Consider the following 19,982-nt stretch of genomic DNA (forward strand, 5'->3'; position numbering starts at 1 on the left):
AGGTGTGTATTATTACGTTGAAGAATAGTGCTTTGTTTGTCGCCTTCTGCGAGCCTTTCTGTGGCAGATACAATTTAAATTTTTATTTCGAGAAGTCAACTACGAGATAGCACGGTTGAGTTTCTTTCTGAAAAAAGGAGAGCCGTGAGTGCCGAAATTAGGAAAATAAATATTGTTTAGAAAGTATAAAATAAAGTGGTTCGAATTATTTCGATGCGTGACAGTCGTGTTAACATCGAGAGTCAAGTATAATTTTTATGGTCCATGGAGCATTCGACATTTCGTCACAACTGGTTTATACTGGATACAACTACACCCAGAAGTTGTTCGAAAGAAATCGAACGTTGAATCCAATTTCGATATCAAACAGTGAAAGGTTAACTACAATGATTGACAGATTGAGAAATACAGCGGTGTACATTAGTCCAGTGCTACTTTGTTAAGATAATGTTTTTCGTTTAAAAAGAAATTCAATATACCTTTCGAGGTTCAAATTCAAACGTGGAACTAAAGGATGCTTTTAGGAGTGAGTAATATTCCCAAACTTTGAGTTACATCCGTTGACTAATCTGCGCTTGGCACTCGTACGATTTACTTTATTTTCGTTCCACTGTTTACTCAATTGCTCGAATACAATGGGCATATGTGAATAATGATAATGTTATCTCTTGCATTCCTTTCGTTTGATTCATTTTCCCGTTATCTGTTGCCACGGCCTCTTACACCTAAAAAAACAAGCTCGAAGCACACGAAAAAGAAATAAAATAGGGGCGAAGAAATTTCTGTATTATTTTCATGATCCAGCGTGCAAAAACGCGTTATTATCGGGTAACAGCCATAAATTTATGTAACTCCATACACGTGTCTACTGACGCACGATACGTTACCTTTAGTACCGATAAATTCCGCATTTCGTTCGACGGTGAAAAATATCTCGCGACATCGTTCTCCATTTCGCATCAAACTTTTTACAAGGCGGATACACACGAGGAAAACAGCCATTTCGAAAGAACCGGAGAACACAAGAAACTCGGCAAACTCTGTATTTCTTCGTTCAACCAGGATCTATCGATCTCTCGCGACAGACGACACGCTGGAAAAAGAAGCGTCGAAAAGAAGAAAGGAAAATCCACGAGTTTCGTATACTGAGTCTGGTGTCGCTGTGTGTTTAATCTTTCACGGTAGACGGGGACAGTCGAGGTATACGTCGGAAAAGAAATAACACAAGGAACTCGTAAGACTCGTTGGAAAACCGGACAGCAGGACGGATACGTAACAGGCTGGGAACAATGACGGACAGATTTGGTCGTGGGATGGAACAAGGACGGCGAACGAACACGATCAGACTGTGAAACGAGCACAGAGAAGGGGGAAAGTCTTTGGATTTCGCTTAATCTTCGACGCGAAACACAGAGTGTACCCACGCGTTAGTAGCACGAGACTCGTCGACTGGTAGTGTCGTTTCCTTTCGCTTCTCGTCACGAGATATAAGCCGGTACGTTCGATTTGTCCTCCTTCTCTTTAATATTTCGTGAACGGCGGGTAATACGCCTCGAACGTTGGTAAATGTTACCGATCGCAATGCCAGTGGTCGCAACTAGATACAGTTCATATTTTCGACGCAAGGTGAGCGACTGGAAAGTTGCAGTCGATGAAAGTACGGTATTCGAGATCGCTGTCATCGTTCGAAAGGCCATCGATTTTGACACAGTAATTATCTACGACAACACGGAGAGGGAAAGTTAAAGGATTTCAGTGACCTTTCATTCAGAGTCGTTTTACCGTGCATCCGTTATTGTTGCGTTTCTACGTGCTCGTGTATACTTACATATGTGTAAATATCGATCCTAAGCGAGTGGAAAATCGAACGCGTCCCTGCTTCATCTTTTAATTATTCTGTCGTTACTTTGTTTACGTTCTTCGGACTATTTTTATACTTATCGTTGATAATTCGACCTATAATACGTAAATCTTGGTGTTCGTGTCTGTGAAAGTCGATACATCGATCAAATCGAACCTGCGTCGAAATGTATTCGTAACGTATTATGCGTATGACGTATTAAATCGATACGTTTGTTTTTGTTTATCTCTTCGAAAGAAACTTTTGTCAAGTAACGAACGATATAGCTACGGTAACGTTCGAGGAAATTCGCAGCCGCATTCAACATTGTTGTCAGTTAAAGCGCCACGAGAAATACATAGTGCCATTCCGTTTACCGGACATGAAACGCGTTCCACGCGCGTTCGTTACAAATTTTCGTCGAGTTGATTTCGCGGAACGTCACGGAACGTCACGAAACGTTACGGAACGCTACGGAACGCTACGGAACGATCGAGTTCTAGGACGACGTGCCGTAAGAATTCCGACTCGATGCCTCGAGTCGCCAAGCAAGGTCATATTGGAAATTACACTTGCAGTCTGTAATTATACATTACTCGGCCGTGTTTACGACCGCCTTTGTACAAAGACGCATTCACGGTTTCTACAACGAGCGTGCCATCCTTTCCCCGGCATTCAGGCAATTTCACCACTCGCATTCTTTTCATTCGTATACCAGCAACGAACGGACGTTACAAAAACCGTGGTCGATTAAAGGGGAATAATTATCGTCAGTTAAATGGTTCGTCTTGCTTTTTCCCTTATTTTTTTGCTACGTCTTCCTCTCTATCCACCCTCCCCAATTTCAATCTTTTTTCTTTTCATTTTTCTCTCTTTGTCTTTTTTTCTCATTTTCTTTCGTCCTAGAAACGACGAACGATTTTCTTTTCGCGCCGTTGAAATCGGTCAGGTGAACCGAGAGGGGCATTGCGCAACTTTAATGTAAGATAGTTTGACGAATAAGCAGGACTTAAATACCAATTATTCCGTATCAGATAGCAGCGATGTACGTCGACAGCGTACACCCGAGGGCAATTTGTCTGTTTCGTTACAACGCTCGAAGCACGAATTAAATTCCGTAATCCCGTCGTACGGTTTCCTTTTACGATACGTTGTCACGGATATATCTTTATAACACTTAAGCCTTTTATAACGTAATTGTACGTTACGATATAAGAATTTTTCTAACTCGAGTCTTTTTTTCTCTGTTTCCACAGGTTGACCTAGTGTAATACCGTCGTCTTACAGTGAGTCGGAAAGTATCCACACGATCAGAGGAAGGACGTGGCTCCTCGGAACTCGTGATACGTCAGTGATCGTATCGCGGTGGAAATTCCACTCGTTCCTTCGTTTACGTCCGTATCGTTCGCGCGTTTTACCTTCTCCACCCTTCTGGTCACGTGGTCGAACGTTAGTCGACCCGTTACAGAAACGGCCATTGTCTCTGCCAAATTGCAGGAACCCCGAGTGGCGAGTGGTCTCGCGGCTCGAGAAATCGGGACACGAGAAACGTCGTGGCGTGATAATATCATCGTCGAGCACGATGGCTTGCGAATTCTTTAAGGTGAGTCGAGAATTTAAGCAGAGAAAGAAAAAAATAAATGAGATGAAAGAAACACATCATTGTTCATAGTTCGTGCACGTAAGCGCTTGCCAATTTACCGGCAGTAATATTTAATAGTCAGCTAATTGTTTCGTAATTACCGGATATACCTGTACCTACATACTTCTCGAGATTACCAGATTACTTGTTACGAGATTACGGTGTTAATTGATCGAGATGAGATCGCGGCTCAATGATTCCGTAATCGTTGTAGCAGGATAGAATACGAGGATATGATGGCATACCTCTCTCGCGGCTACGTACACAATTTCTTTCGCTTCTGTATCACTAAACGCTTCGAAGTGCAGTGCACGATTTTCGATCATCGATTCTGTGTTCACTTATTCATATTTTTACCCTTATGTTTTACGAACAACGAATTATACAGAATGATTCTCGATACTGGAAACGGCGTGCACGTCTGTCGAGCGATTAAGAAGGGAGAGAGAAAAGAAGAAATCGATACTGTCGAGGTTCGTTTCGGTCCTGCCATTCAGTCACGATACTTTTTCGTCGTTCGATTTATGTAAATCATTCTCGAATCGCTATAGTCGTAAAGAACAGAGAACGGGAAAACTCATTTGGCCAGACGAACCGTGTTATTTCAGATGTGGAATTCCGCATTGGACGCGAACTCGAATTTGCTTAATGACACCGAACGATATTAATAATGCTCGTTACTGTGGTACTTTAATCGTCGCCGGGAGACGAGCCGATGCATGCACGAAGCCACAGCTTAATTACTGCAGCACGATCTTGCAGTAACTGCCTCATCGTTTCCAATTTCACGCGTACATCGGCTGGAATGGAAATTCATAAGCTTCGTTTCGTCGGTATCGACCGTTCGAAAGTCATCGTGGAATACCACGAGTAGAATTTCGTTTCTATCCGAGTTGCGTTTTGAAAAGTACGTATCAGTGTGGGGTTGGTTCGAAAGCATCGGTCGATTCTTCGCATTCGAGTTTCGTTTCTCTATCTACGGCTGTACTTTCGGGCGAAAGTTCGTTGTCAGGGAAGTTGCTCGGGCTTAGCTTTGCGCGCCCATAACCTATGGGCAACTTTGCGTGAATTAATCAACGTGCCTCCCCGTTCTGGCTGCTGTCAGACTTTCAGCGAATTGACACGAGAATCGTTCTGATTAATTTGCAATGAACAGTTATGGACTCCTACGTGGGTCTGACTGCACGTTAAAGCTGGATCGTCAGGGAACACGGTAACGTGGGATCACGCGTAACACGTTCACCGTCGCTTTTCCTATTCTCGATCAGACGTTTTCTTTGTTCTTTTTCTTCTTGTTGTTACATAATTTTTGTTCGAATCCGCTTCCTGCGTGGCTGAATGACATTACCACTTGCGCACTCGTATCCACGCTTGTAATGTGGCGTGCCACATAGTAAAAAGCAAAAAAAAAAAAGAAAAATAAACGGAGAAAAGAAATATGCAAAGAAAAATGAAAATCTACTTCCACTGTGATATCGCATATGGTTCTCTATACGATGCGATAGCAAAGATATTCGTTTTCAAAAAATTCGCCCGAAAAAAAGAAAAAAAAAAAAATGTAAAAACGATAATAACACGTCAAACGCACCATAAATCGCTGCTGTGCAAACTCTAGACGAAGCTTATCAATCAATCTAGAATACATAAAATAACGCAAACACATGAACGAAACCACAACGAACGAGAAACGACAAAACAAAAAAGAAATTTTATCGCTCGTTGCTCTTAGTATTCCTCGGAAAAGCAGCATCGGGTGGTCTTTAGTCAACACAGCCGAGGAAGACGTTGAAGGGGACGATGATGTCGATGTTGTATAAATTCTTCTCTCTGTGTCTGTGTCCTGGCGTGTAGCTCAAACGATGGCCGATTCACGCGGCTTCAAGCCAATAAACCAGTTGTGGCAGAGCGCGGCAGTGTCGACGGACCCGGATTCGGAGTGCCTCTACGAAGAGATCTCGGGCCTTTCGGGGTCCCAGGATACGGAACCAGGGCCGGCTGGTGCCGCCGTCGGGGAGGAGGAGGACGAGGAGGGGGAGGAAAGAGAGGGAGGCTCGATTTCGGTGCACAGGTCGGCGGTAGCAGCTGGTGGAGGCAAAGTAAAGGAAGCGAGAAAAACGCCGCCAGCAGCAACGCCGGCACGGGCGGACGCAAAAGTAGCAAAAGTGTGGGAACTAGCGCGAGATCGCGCAGCAGATCGGCCGATCGGCCATCGAGCGGACGTCAGGACATCATCAGGGTGGAGGAGGAGCAGTATGCCTCACGCAGAAGTTACGTGGAGTCCGGTACAGGCGCCGTACTGCCGCCTCCTGTCACCGGCCTCAAGCTGACCAGGGGGCGTCCAACCAGCACCGTCGCCCGCTATTTGCACTCGGCCTCCACCAACACCGGTCACTATCACCATCATCATCACGGGCTGCACGGACAATATCCAGCCGGCAGCACCGGTAGGCCGACCGGCAGGCATCACCAGCATCATCACCCAAGCCGCGGCTCGTTCAGTAATGAGACGCAGGAAGAGGTACAGGAGGACGATGAAGCCACTCTACGGGAGTTGCTTGTAAGGTACGTTTCCCCGACGTACCCACGATACATACCTCTCTCTTATACTATATACCTTAACGTTTTCTGTGAAACACCTCCACGCGTCTTTTGGATCGATATTATCGCAATAACGCGGCTCTGTTATATATACGACGTACTATTAGTGTACGAGCTTCGCGATCAGAGTTCGGACCTCGAGCGACACTGCTACCACGGAAAGGGAGAGTTTACGTTTCAGAATAAATGATACACGAATACAAATAATTTGCCGAAGACGTTGTCACATGGGCGTCGCCACCGACATCTCTGAGAATTATCTGGATTGTTTGGATGTTACCGTTTTCCAGCCCATTCGTTTCTTCAAGCTAGATTTATCGATTCGTTTGAGTTTCTTTTTTTCTTTTTTTTTCTCTCTCTCTCTCTTTCTCTCTACACATATATACATCGAATTTTTACGTGTACGAACTACGTGGAGGATTTTTCCTTTTTCGCCCCCGTTACGAAATCAGAGATCGAAGAGATCCATTCGATTCGCGAAAAGACACGTTCGTTTACGTTACGAGAAAGTGGTACATGTTTCATGTCGTTAAATTCGATCGTGAACTTTTAATCTTGGCGAATCCTGCGGGCGACGAATGTCTCGAAACATTTTTATGTCCGACTTCATAGTTTAGCGCCTCTCTTCTTAGGATCCTGTATTAATATTCCGTAGTGATCTCTCTCTCTCTCTCTCTCTCTTTCTCTCTCTCTTTCTCTCTCTCTCTAGGCTCTTCTATAGAATTATTATTATTATGTAACGATCTGTTGTTTGTTTCTTCAGCGATTAAAACGTAGCATAATTACTCTTTAGCGATCCTGCGTTTTAACTCGTTCCGACCGTAGTTAATCGAACTTTGACAATTTTTCAAATATCATTCCTTTTCTTTTCGAATAAAAGTCTTTCGAAGTAACTTTAGCTTAGTGCCACGGCAGTTCAGTAGAACAACGTATATAAGCTCTTAAGACTTGCATACCAATTAAGAGAACACTTCTCGCTCTCTATTATTCGCCCTGAAGTACCCAAATCGATAGCACTTACTTATCGATCATAAACTCTCTCGTAGACAAGAATTACTATCCAACGAACCTTTTCCACCGACATTGTTCTTTTCAATGTCTGACAATCTTGCGATGTTCTCTAAACGCATCCAGGTAATTCCCGGCCTAAGTGGCGGTGCCTCGTTCACCTGAGTTACAATTGAACGGAGAGAAAAAATAAAATGAAAAAAACGAAGTAGAAGTAGAAAAGAAAGAGAAAAAGTAAAAAGAAAGTAAAAAAGAGGCAAACGAATCTAAAATGAAAAAAAAAAATAATAATAAAATGAAATAAAAAAAAAAGAAACAGACGTTTTCCCTGCTTATCATTTTACATAGACTCTTTATGTATCAGAGAATGCAATGCAAGGCTTTGTGCCGTGCCATTTATCATTTATACATAAATCACACTCGCTCTAGTCCTATTCTTGTACATACTACACACCCTTGGTCATAAACAGTAATATCGAGACACCGATGATACGTTGTTATACGGTTTTACATGAACTCTTTTGGCTGCGGCGCTCGCAGGCTTACCACTTATTGCTCATATTCCATTCGATGTCATGTCACTTTTCTCGAAGTCAGGTACACAAATAAGTGCGCAAACAGCACCGAAACGATAACGGAGAATATCGAAACGGGACAAAGGAAAACGGGGGTAGCAAGCGAATGCACCGGCAAACGCGAATAGTTTGTGAATCACACGCACGGCATAGTATACGAGCGTTTCTCACCGATCATTGTCTAAACACGATGGTTGTTGTTTGGAGCACTATAATGGAATTCACGTGAAAACCAACTGAATTTTCGTCCGTGCTAGGACGCAGATACGTGTACGACGTGTGTGTTTCCCATAACGGCGCCAGATACGATCATTTCCTTGGCATCGTTCTAATCGATACACTCATATATCGTTACATCGATGTGCCACCAATTGTGACTTATTTGTGTGCGTGCCTCCTGTTATTTATCACTATCATGAGATCATGCTAATTTTTGTCAATTATTTTGCCGATCGATCGTTCCGCATATATAAAGTGATGGGCCCATTCAAATTGCAAGCTCGCTTGTGGACGCGGGCGACTAGGCAGGGGTGAGTAAGCTGGCGGCGCGTCGCATGACGATGCGCGAGGAAAAGAATGAAAAATGAAAAAAAAAAAAAAAAAAAAAAAAAGTAATAAAATAAAAATAAAATTTAGAAAAGAAAGACGAAATGTCTTCACACGTGACGAACCCGTCCTTTAGGAGAATCGGACGTCACGTGACTAATTCGAGCGAATATACCATTATATGACATGATTTTGACTGAACCACGACTGTGTTTCCAAACTAGGTAAAGTTTTACAGAGTGAGTGAGATAAGAGGCAGGGGCGGGCGTCGTCGGCCTTTAAACCCCCCGCCACACGTTACCCCTCCACCTTTGGTTGTGGACCCACTTGACAACAAGCTGTGCAATCGTTCAGAGTCAATTGATTGGATTTGGTGGATAATCCAACGTACGTACATATGTCGTGAACAAAGCAAAGAACAAATAGATCTGTGAGAATAAGACGAAATACTGAATCAAGAGGAGTGAGTGGGGAGGCATAGAGGCTACTGTAGTTTCGGAACACAGCCATGGTCTCCCTACCTCCCAGGTACATGGCAACATCATCACTGCTCTTTCTTTCTCTATCTCTTTCTATCTGTCTATTTACTTATCTATTTATCATTTATTTTTCGATCCCTCTTCTTTATTATCTCCGTGTACCTTTTGATCATTCCTATACGAGTTTCTTTCTTTCTCTTTTATTAAGTTTTCGATTTATCACGCGGGTCATACGTCCCCCCCCCCTCTCTCTCTCTCTCTCTCTCTCTCTCTCTCTCTCTCTCTTTCTCTCCTTCCACTACGGCTCATGTGTTCATTCATTTTTCACTATTCACCTGTCACTCGACGTGCCTTGCGTAAATTTTCTCTCTTTTTTCACTCTGTCACATACTCACAGACACACAGACACACACACATACATACACTCACTTTCTCTCTCTCTCTTTCTTTCTTTCTCTCACTTTCTTTCTCTGTCTCTTGATTTCTTTTTCTGTCTTTCTCGCTCTATTTTTCGTTTTCCTCTTTGGTTTTCTTCCCCGATTAAAACCACCTTTCTGCTTGGCTGTGCACATCGATCGATAAGTTTGCTAAATCTCCTTCGATCGAGAGATTTCTGATTCGTTCATCATGATCTATGCGTATATTATTTATTCATGTCTACATGCAACGTTCAAACGATGAAACCGTGCATTGAATCATATTTTTTACCCACTTGCACATTCCCGCATCGTGTCAGTAGAGATCACGCTTCGCGTGTGCCGAAGCTCTCGCGTGTTTATGGGGAAAACGGTCGTGATATTGAAAAGAACAGAAAAACGAAAAAAAGCAAAAAAAGCAAAAAAAAAAAAAAAAAAGAAAAAATGTAAAAAAAAAAAAAAAAAAAAAAAAAAAAAAAAAAAAAAAAAAAAAAAAAAAAAAAAAAAAAAAAAAAAAAAAGAAAAAAAAAAAAAAAAAAGAAAAAATGTAGATAAATAAATAAATAAAGTAATACTAGGACCAAAGGATGAAATGTTTTTCGTTGCAAAATTCGATCGATTGTTCAAAACTCGCGGGGCGTTTTTACACTAACGGGGACTATAGTTTTCATCTCTCACCTTCACAAACTTCCATCTAATGTGCACAGCTCTAACAACTATGTATATATATATAATATATATATATATTTAAATATATATATATCACCGTAGTGTTTCTCACCTTGACACTCACCCACACACAGTTTAGACGTGCTTTTAGTGGCGTTTGTACGTTGTGCTATTTTTCAATTTAATATATTTCTATGTTCGTATATACATAGACAGAATATGATATATATATAATACATATATATGTGTCTGTATATCTCTGTTTACACGCTACTCGTATACCCAACGTTTCCTTAGCTGCCGAGCTACCGCTGGCTCGCTGAGATTTAAAGCACGAGAGAAGAACATGGTGTACACGATACGCCGATTGTGTAATATCTTTTTTCCCATCGTGATCGGTATCACATTGTCTTCTCGCGTACGTAGATTAAAGACAAAGAAAAAAGAAAAAAAAAAATAGTAGATAGAGATAAAACGAAATGTGAGCGAAAGAGCGAACACACCCCGGTGCAGTAAGCGTACGCTACTGAAGGCTCGGCAGTTTTCGCGCGGAGGTAGTTGGACTTCTGTTTAGGGGACTAGGCATAGTTAGCCTTGATCGTGTCTAGTGTGTCAATGTGCTCGACAATGTCGATTTGTTTTCCCGGGCGAGCCAGCGAGATTCACGTGAGGGTATGTGTGTGTGGGCAGTCTGCAGAAACAGGTCAGCGTTATGAGTATGAACTTGAGTGCCAAGCTGGACGAGCTGCAGCGGGGTGACCGCCAGCTGGAGACCACCGTCGCCCTCTGCGAGATCCGCACGCAGCTGCAGGAACTCACCAAGAGCGTAGAGTCTTGCCAGAGCGAGGTCAGCGAGGTCAAACGGGACATGGTCGCGATCAAGGTACTGTCGATCTTCGTTCAACGCTATCGAGTCGCTTCCATGCCCTGAAATCTCTTAATTAGAGCTCGAACACCGCGAATGCCCGTCGACTTTTCTAGCGTAGTCGTGAAAAAATGAAAAGCAAATGTAAAAAAACGAAAAAAAAGGAAGAAAACTATGTCGAGAAAAAGCGCGCGAGAAAAGAAAAAGGAAGGAATTGGTCATTTTTCCACTTTGAATGTTATTCGCTCGGTGAATATGTCACGTTTCCCTTAAAAATGAATTTTTCTCTCGAAAAAGGATGTTTTCTCTTAAATCGTTCTAGCGTATCGACATGTTGAGGTTAAAACTTTCTAAATCGTATTTCCTAATGTGTTACGCAGCATGAACTAGATACGGTACAGCAGGTGAAAGAAGAAATAGAGGAATTACGAGAATACGTGGATCGATTAGAAGAACATTCTCATCGACGGAAACTTAGACTTTTGGAGCAGGTGACACTTGATCTCTACGATCAGAAAAATTCTTATTTTTTCGGTGTGCTATTTTATTTTACGTACCGAGAGAAGCTCGGTATTGCTTTGAATGACTGTTTATTTGTATAAACTATCATCATCAGCATCATCATCATCACCGCCGTCATCATCGTTATCATCATCATAATTGTATTTGATTTCTTGCGTGATGTAAATATCGTGTTACAGTTGTTCCGTTTTGGTTTTGTTTTATGCATCTCGTTGTACCTGTGCACGATGACCATTTGTTCTAGCGTATGATTTATATAGCTGACGAAGTGTTTTTTAATAAATCATTATGATATTGTTCGGCGTAGTTTTATTTCACCCTTCATCGTCGTTTCTGCCTCATTCGCCTGTTATATGATTTTATTTTCAGTAGAACACGCGCCCATTGATTATTTTATTTCAGGCAGCTATTGTTTTTTCAATTTTCGTTCAAACAAATATTTGTTTCACTTTTCATATCATCCGATATTCAATAATCTATTCGATACTTTCAGGGGCTAACACTTTTCCTGTCGTATGCAATACTGGCAGCAGTTTTAGGAATGTTGCAGTTTGGATACAATACTGGAGTTATTAATGCGCCGGAAGTGGTATGTTGGTTTTTTAAAAAAATGAAGAAATATACGTTTCCGTCAGAATATCTTCTTAATTAGAGAATAGCTCGTTTGCAAATACTTAAGTTAGGCTAAATAAATGGATTTTATATGGCAAAAACATTTATCCGATACGTGGTTTATTCGTTTCAGAATATTGAAAATTTTATGAAAGACGTGTACAAGGATAGATATGGAGAAGACATTTCAGACGATTCCGTGAAGAAATTGTATTCCGTGGCCGTAAGCATATTTGCGATTGGTGGTATGCTAGGTGGTTTTAGCGGAGGGATAATTGCCAACAGATTTGGCAGGTTTGTACCACACTTTTGCAATTTCATTTGCGAGTAATTTCGCTGGGGCTTCCTACGCGCCAGACGTATTCATCGATATAGCGCGTAAACAGTACCTATCGATATTAAAGTTCGCATCGTGCAAACGTATAGCATGATCAGGTAATCAGGTGATCCGATCGATTATGTTTGACCGCTCATGTTTCTTTTTTCTTTCCATTGGCACACAGAAAGGGGGGCTTACTGCTAAACAACGTGCTGGGCATCGTGGGGGCGTGCCTGATGGGTTGTACAAAGATTGCTCACTCGTACGAAATGTTATTCTTTGGACGGTTCATCATCGGTGTCAATTGTGGCTTAAACACCTCGCTGGTTCCCATGTACATATCGGAGATAGCACCACTGAACCTGAGAGGCGGCCTAGGCACGGTGAACCAGCTCGCTGTTACGGTGGGCCTCCTGGTCTCCCAGGTGCTGGGCATCGAGCAAATCCTTGGAACAAACGAGGGTTGGCCAGTTCTCTTAGGGCTCGCTATCTGCCCTGCCATTCTACAGTTATTGCTGCTTCCAGTTTGTCCCGAATCTCCAAGGTAGCGACACCAATCGTGTGGTATAAAGAAAAATCTTTCCAACTTATCGCTAAGGCTCTTCTATCGGTAGAGAGTAGCTACTTAGAGTTTCACAGTAGTAGTAATTCGTTCATTTTAAACGATCGTCCTTCCCGCTACTTCTCTTCTCGCTGACGATTACAGCTTTTCTCTTTTGATCCTCTGCTCTAGATATTTGCTCATTACCAAACAGTGGGAGGAAGAAGCCCGTAAAGCTTTGAGGAGGTTGAGGGCCAGTAACCAAGTGGAAGAAGACATCGAAGAAATGAGAGCCGAAGAACGAGCTCAACAAGCCGAGTCTAGAATATCGATGACAGAGCTCATATGTAGCCCGACTTTGAGAGCACCTCTCGTTATCGGTGTGGTTATGCAACTTTCCCAACAGCTTTCAGGCATTAACGCTGTAAGTAGCGTAGCCCATAAATTTCGTGTACATTATCGCCTCTATGCGCCAAGTTCGAATTCGCTCGGGCACTTGTGCCGTTTAACTTCCGAAACACGATTCATTCGCGAAAGAGGATGTAATAACACGTGAAATTGCTCTGTGTGTTTCAGGTGTTTTACTATTCGACAAATTTGTTCACTAGTTCTGGTTTGACAGAGGAGAGTGCCAAGTTTGCAACCATTGGCATAGGTGCCATTATGGTTTGTATGACGTTAGTATCCATCCCGCTTATGGATAGAACAGGAAGACGTACACTGCACTTATACGGTCTTGGTGGCATGTTTATCTTTTCAATATTCATCACAATTTCTTTTCTTATAAAGGTAAGTTTAAATTTTGGGGGTCTTTCGCTTAACTATGCTACGTACCGTAATATCGATGTTAACCAAGTAAACGTGTAACGTCTGTCATTTCGAAGTGTCCGTACCTTATAGATTCTAAGCGTATAATCGTGCAACAGTGTAACGATGATAGGATCTTGCAATTAAATTATTCGCGCGATAAAAATCAAGTAGAAAGTACTTATCAGCTTTCGCTAAAAGCTAAAGAGAACCAAGTTTTTTTTATCACCGAGAAAGATTGTTTCGTTGAACGTAGAAAACCGATGAAAATCAAGATCTCTTAGGACATTAATTACGCCACAGAGAACGTGGATTGTATATAGCTGTCTCTCTTTGTGCTTTGTCACTTCATGCACCTTGGCGAAAGGTGTATCTAACACTTTGTTCACAGCTGGAGTGCAGCACTGCACCGACAGTGAGAATTATCACCACTTTACGTATATAAATATGCATTCGAGAACTCATTTTAATTTCTCCCGACCATTCATGTAACTTGTAAGATCTATCCTAACTCCTGCATGTTATTATTCATTTGCATTTTAGAGAATACCGATATTCAGTGTATTGACACATAACTAACAGTTCTTGATCAAAAATAACATTATTATTTATATTTATATAAACGTGAGCATATCCAAAGTGAGAATCAATATTTTTGGAAATTCTAAATGTGTCAGATACCTAAGATGCATGCAGTTTCATTTATTTGCTTAGGCTTTAATAATTGTGCTTCTTATAAACCCTGTCACCATCCATACCCTATCCCATCCCCTTTTCACAAACGGCCTCTTTCGTGACTGCCTGGAGGAGACATTTACGCCCTTTATTATTAGTCTATATTCCGGCTCAAACCTGTCACCCTTTTCCGCATAATTGGATCAAAAGTAATATTTATCGACTTTCCGATCTCGTATCTTTTGCATCCGATTTACGACGCGAAATAAATTTATTTCTGAATGCTAAACATGTAGCACTATTTATTGCTTCCTTCGCAACGCTATACCTTATTGTCGCGTGTTACTATTTCTATATGGAATAGAAAATACAAGTCGTAGAGAAGAATTAGAAGATCCAGTTCACCGGAATTTTCCGCGGCGATCGTCGCGATCTATCGCGATAATACCTCGCGTATGTATACCTTGCTCGGGTAAATTGCGTGAACGTTTGTATGTCTGGCGCGTAACTACTCACACGTTTATGTTCTCCAAAGTCTAGAAGCAACGTGTCCTAATTAATCCTTAGGTATAAAATGGCCAGTCATATCGCTTGAACGCTTGAACAGGAAAATGTTACTGTACATAATAACAGAGCACGTTACGCATTGTCGCAATCGCATCATCGCCTTAAACACAGGGTTGAGCTGCACACTGCATGCCGTTTATTATTCAGTTCTCTTCGTTGAGTTCCGTAGGTCTTACGATTTTTTTCTCCTGAGAGAGACTCCTCCGGCTGCTCAGGAAAGAAGAACACGATTCTACTGCCTGATAGGAGTTTTTCGGTTATGTGCAGGAAATGATTGACTGGATGTCCTATCTATCGGTCGTGTCCACGCTCGGCTTCGTGGTATTCTTTGCTGTCGGGCCTGGCTCCATCCCGTGGATGATCACAGCCGAACTATTCTCGCAAGGTCCTAGACCTGCTGCCATGTCTATCGCGGTTCTTGTCAATTGGATGGCTAATTTTTTGGTTGGCATCGGTTTTCCAAGTATGAAGGTAAGATTGCAAATTTTCCCATGTTTGAATGCGAAAGAAGCAAATTTCACTCGCGATCGCGGGTTTTCTTTCTTTCCAAAGGTTCTCTGTACCTTGAAACGGAGACAAAAGACACTTTCATGCGGGAGAACACGGTTGACATTTGCTATTTTTACGTTGACCCCTTGTTTTCGTGTGTTACAGACTAGCCTTGAAAACTACACGTTCCTACCATTCAGTGCATTGCTAGCCATCTTCTGGATCTTCACGTACAAGAAGGTTCCTGAGACCAAGAATAAAACATTCGAAGAAATTCTAGCTTTATTCAGGCATGGTAATGACAGGTACGCAATAAATAAGCCACTTAATACCATTCCTAATACGTATAGCAAATCATTAGATAGATAATCTTCTGTTTCCAAGCCTTTTTCTTTTCGCTAATTTTCAACGATCTTTCTTACACCTATTATAAGTATTATCCTGTATGTACCATGGCTCTATCAGAAGACGGCTTGTTCGTTTCCATTTTGCCTCTTTTCGTTTTCATTTTGATTTCTTGTCGAAGCGTGAACAAGATCTAAGCAACAAAAGACTTTGTATCAATGTTTTATTACACGTGTCGATCTGTTAACGATAAACGCGGAACGAATTATTTCGTTTTCTCTCGGAGAACGATTCGTATTCTGTGCATTCGATGCATGATACACTGTTATCATATCCGTCCACGCATCCGCCCGTCTCTACCTTAAAACGAAGCGTCAACTATGTACGTAACAGGTGACTTCTTAATTGTTATTCGAATTTAACAGAAAGAGACAGAAAAATATCGCAAAAATGGAAAAGGAAAGGAAATGCACGCCTTTAATTCACATTCGGCAATCGATACGATATTTATACGTACATACATAGAAACGTTCGTCGTGCGAAAAGTAGATGAAATAATTGTATACGATTAATCGAGTAGATAGCATAACGAACACGAAACGCTTGTTCGAAACTCGTTGACGAAGATAAAAAGAAGAAAAAGAAAAAGAAAAAAAAAAGGAAAGATAAGAGAAAAATACGAGCGCAGTAATTATCTTAAAATGAATCGAATCACGCATATGATATTGCACAGTATTATGCTATATCGTACACTCGAAGATCTGTATGAGCTTCTTTTAACCAACAATTTCGCAACAATACTGTGAACTTCATTAATTATTATTGTTGTTGTTATTATTATATCGAGCATATCGTTGCACAATTTCTCTAATTATTACTTTTTATGCATTACTTAGATAAAACATGACGTTGAAACTGCGTAACCTTACGAAAATAATTGAGGCGCGCTGTCAATTTGGTAGGACACTAAGACCACTCTACGCGTCCGTATGTGTATCGACGCCTAACCGAGGCTACATTACGAATTCAGCTGTGATAAAAGAAAAAGAAAAAAGAAAAGAAAACAAAAAAAAAATGAGAAAATTCACATTTACGAGGAAAACAAAACTTGGAAGCGGTATCGATTGACTCGTACGCGTGCTTACACGTCGCTGAATTGTATCCGGAGTATACACAGGGAAAGTCAAATAACATTTTCGTGAAGTACTCGATTAAATTTCGCGTATTACCATTCGATCGTGAACAGCGTTACCATTTAAATGCTACGAAAATGAATACACGAATACCCGTCGTTTGAGATGTATTAGAGTTTCGAGATTCGATTGCAAATAAGACGAGAAGTTAATTCCGTATCGTAACGTAGGGGAGTAAACAGAAAATATTTGAGATTATATTATGTGTATGATATCATGAAACGTTCATGGTGATTGTCGCATGGTTGTATAGTAACAGTTTATTGTTCATATCATATAGTAGTATAGCCGACAAAATTTTCTCGGCAATTGACGTTACACCGATCAAAGTCTTTCTTGTAATATACAGAAGGTACAACATCGTTCTCGTAGATTCGCGTGTTCTTTATTGATAGATATTTTTGTTCGCCGATGAATATCATCTATCCAATGATTTCTTTCGTTCTCGTTGTTTCCTTGTCGTTGTCCCTGATGTTTGAAAAGTTGAAAAATGTGGTCAAAGCAATTCGAGCCGATTTAACGTGGTCGAAGCTACGATCGTTTGTTTTACCTTCAGGTTGTGATTTATTTGAAATTTCCGTAATTATTATGGATATTCATTTGTAAAACGTACTGAGCTTGAAGCTTTATAGTCTTATTGTTACGTATTTCCCAAGGCCAAATGGATATTATTATATTTATTTGTTTAGCATATTGTATATGTATTATTTGAATAAATCGTTATTTAATGGTTCTGGTAAATTCATTAAGTTCTGAAACTACCGTATTTTTTACGATGACAATAATTATGTTCTACATATCGTAATTGTGCTTTCTATGTTATTTGGAGCAGGAGCAGCTTGCGGGACAGCAGACTTTATGGGTGAGTCAGACAATACATTCCCTGTTACTGTGGTGGCTTTGTTACAATATACCATATATGAATTTCTAAAGATTATTTAACTGCATGAAAATCGATTATTAAAGACACCACTAGTCGTCTTTAAAGAAAGGATTATTTTTTAGCGATCATCTATTATACATCTTTCATTTATGCCAAGCCATTCGAATACAGTCGCCTATAGACGTTATCTATATTATATTTGTTACACAATTTTCATTTGTACGAAGGTGAGACTTTTAATGTGCGTGAAATTCGAGCTCAGTTTATCCTCTCGATCATTGCTTCTGCAAGCGAAAAATAATCCTGCCCCTGCCTATTTAAATGACTACCATTAACTTCGGTCTAACAGCCTGGCATGTTGAAACATCTTTACTTACTATCAGCTCATGTGAGTTTCCATCTCATGCGCTATACCAGTCAGGCTAATTAATCGTAAAAGCGAGAACAAAAACATAGATTGCATGAATAACTCGTTTACGACAAATTGTAATTTTTCGTTTTTCTTTTGCGAAGATACATTTCACAGTTTCTAATAGTTCTTCAGGGCTATTATGTGATTAATACCAAATGCTTTTAGCGATCACGTGTGAGAATAAAAGAAACGAAAGAAAGTGCAATTCCTAATGACTTGTTGGTAAGGTTTGCTATACATAACAGCCCCGACTACTTGATTCCCTCCTGGAGCCTTGTGTTTTACAGCATGCTCCTCTTTAGTCTACCAATACCCGATAAATGTTCGACGACAGATCAGTCTTGGAATAATTTTCATGTCGATAGTTGGCACGAGTTTATGGCGCTGTACTGTGCGATTGCATGTTAGTGCTTACATTACTGTTTGGCGTACAAATCATTTCTCAGTTGTATACAAAGTGATATAGACATATTTTACTTCGATAGGCAAACGCAGCAAGAGCCGCTTTGCATAATCTCTTATCATCGTTCGCGCAAAACAAAAAGCAGTAGAAAAAAAGACTGAAAATTGGTAAAAGAAAAAATTTAAAAAAAAAAGAGAAAGAAGGGAAATGTTAACGTGAAACGTGGAAACAATTTCGCGTTCACGTTCCCTTGTTTGATCAGTGCAGCTCTTGATAAACTCGCAAGCTACGCAATTATTTTCTTTTTTTTCTTTTTTCTTTGACTTTTGTCCCCTTTGTTTCTGTTATGAATTACGCTAAAACAAGGTTTTGCCGAAACATTCGATGAATCGTTAACAGCTTTTATACATATACATATATACATATGAATGAATTCTAATCGATAGTCGATCTATGGTTGCTTATGATTTAGTGAAATTTTATTAAATTTCTTCGTTTATAACAGCCGTACGCTAGATGATAAACGACATAGAATTAGTATGAAAAGCCATTTTCTTCTTGTCTTTTATGATCGAATGAGTGCTACTTATCAATTTATGATTGTGTATGTTTAACTTTTACTGTGTCAGTAAACGCATTTATGTGATCATCAGTATTATATATACATATACATATATCCATTTATATTTATAAACTGCTTAGGTAAATTATGGTAACGGGTCAATGACATAACGTGAAGGAATTTCACCATCACCCACACGATTGTTCACCGTTCTTTCAATCGTAACAAATATATACAGCTTGTACCATTACGCCATTTAACATTAACATTTAATAACACTACGGTTGTCAAATCTCGAGCAAGCTGTATATCTAACTCGTTGACAAAATTTCCATCGAGATGATTCCTATTGAGAAGAAACCAGTCTCTATAGTTCAAAAAAGGAGACTGATTTTTGCAACATTAGGAATCACTTGTTCTCAAAGTACGTATCCTTCGATACAGTACAGACTCTTGTTTCTTTCTCGCTTCTTTAACACATCTCTGCTGGAGAACTCTATGAATTATTCCCAAGACGGAAGTAGTAGTAGTAGATAACACGACTTGTCTCTGCGGTACAAAATGGGTTACTTCGTATCGGATTTATCGTCAGACGACAGCTAATCAGGCTGCTATGTCGTTGCGTGTGATAAATCGAAGCGAGTGTTCCTCGAAATTACGAGGATACGCTGTTTAAAAATCTCGAACGACCCCCTTTTTTTTCCTTTTTTTTTTTCTTTCTTTTTTTTTTTTTAATTCTCACGACACTAAGATACATAATGCGTGTGTACGTTCTTAGAATAAAAAGCTTCCTTGTACGTACGGTGCGAAATTAGGATTTCTCTCTGAAAATCGAACAAACAAAAACGATTCGAGGCTCGTTGGCCATGTAACATTATTATATTGCAGGGAAGAGGAGCTCGCCACTAACTCTAGCAAGGAGACCGTCCTATCTGACGCCACCACTGCCAACCATACCCATGCTACTGACAAACCATAAAAAAAAAAAAAAAAAAAAAAAAAAAAAAAAAAAAT

The 19,982-nt window shown here is 40.5% G+C and overlaps 1 protein-coding gene across 1 annotated transcript in view; it reads left to right on the top strand.

Moving 5' to 3' along the window:
• Positions 1-1,426: 1,426 nt before the first annotated feature.
• Positions 1,427-19,982, top strand: part of Glut1 (Glucose transporter 1) — a 23,189-nt gene continuing 4,633 nt past the window's right edge. The window contains 14 exon segments of the mRNA XM_017899525.1: positions 1,427-1,495; positions 3,097-3,443; positions 5,334-5,510; positions 5,513-6,044; positions 10,464-10,656; positions 11,019-11,129; positions 11,654-11,749; positions 11,906-12,066; positions 12,276-12,635; positions 12,825-13,056; positions 13,209-13,421; positions 14,949-15,152; positions 15,336-15,475; positions 17,541-17,570. Coding sequence (XP_017755014.1) covers positions 5,342-5,510; positions 5,513-6,044; positions 10,464-10,656; positions 11,019-11,129; positions 11,654-11,749; positions 11,906-12,066; positions 12,276-12,635; positions 12,825-13,056; positions 13,209-13,421; positions 14,949-15,152; positions 15,336-15,475; positions 17,541-17,570 — 2,441 coding nt within the window. The 5' untranslated portion in view covers positions 1,427-1,495; positions 3,097-3,443; positions 5,334-5,341.

Source organism: Eufriesea mexicana, unplaced genomic scaffold (genome assembly GCF_001483705.2).
Source record: "Eufriesea mexicana isolate 0111107269 unplaced genomic scaffold, ASM148370v2 scaffold944, whole genome shotgun sequence".
NCBI classification, from domain to species: Eukaryota; Metazoa; Arthropoda; class Insecta; order Hymenoptera; family Apidae; genus Eufriesea; species Eufriesea mexicana.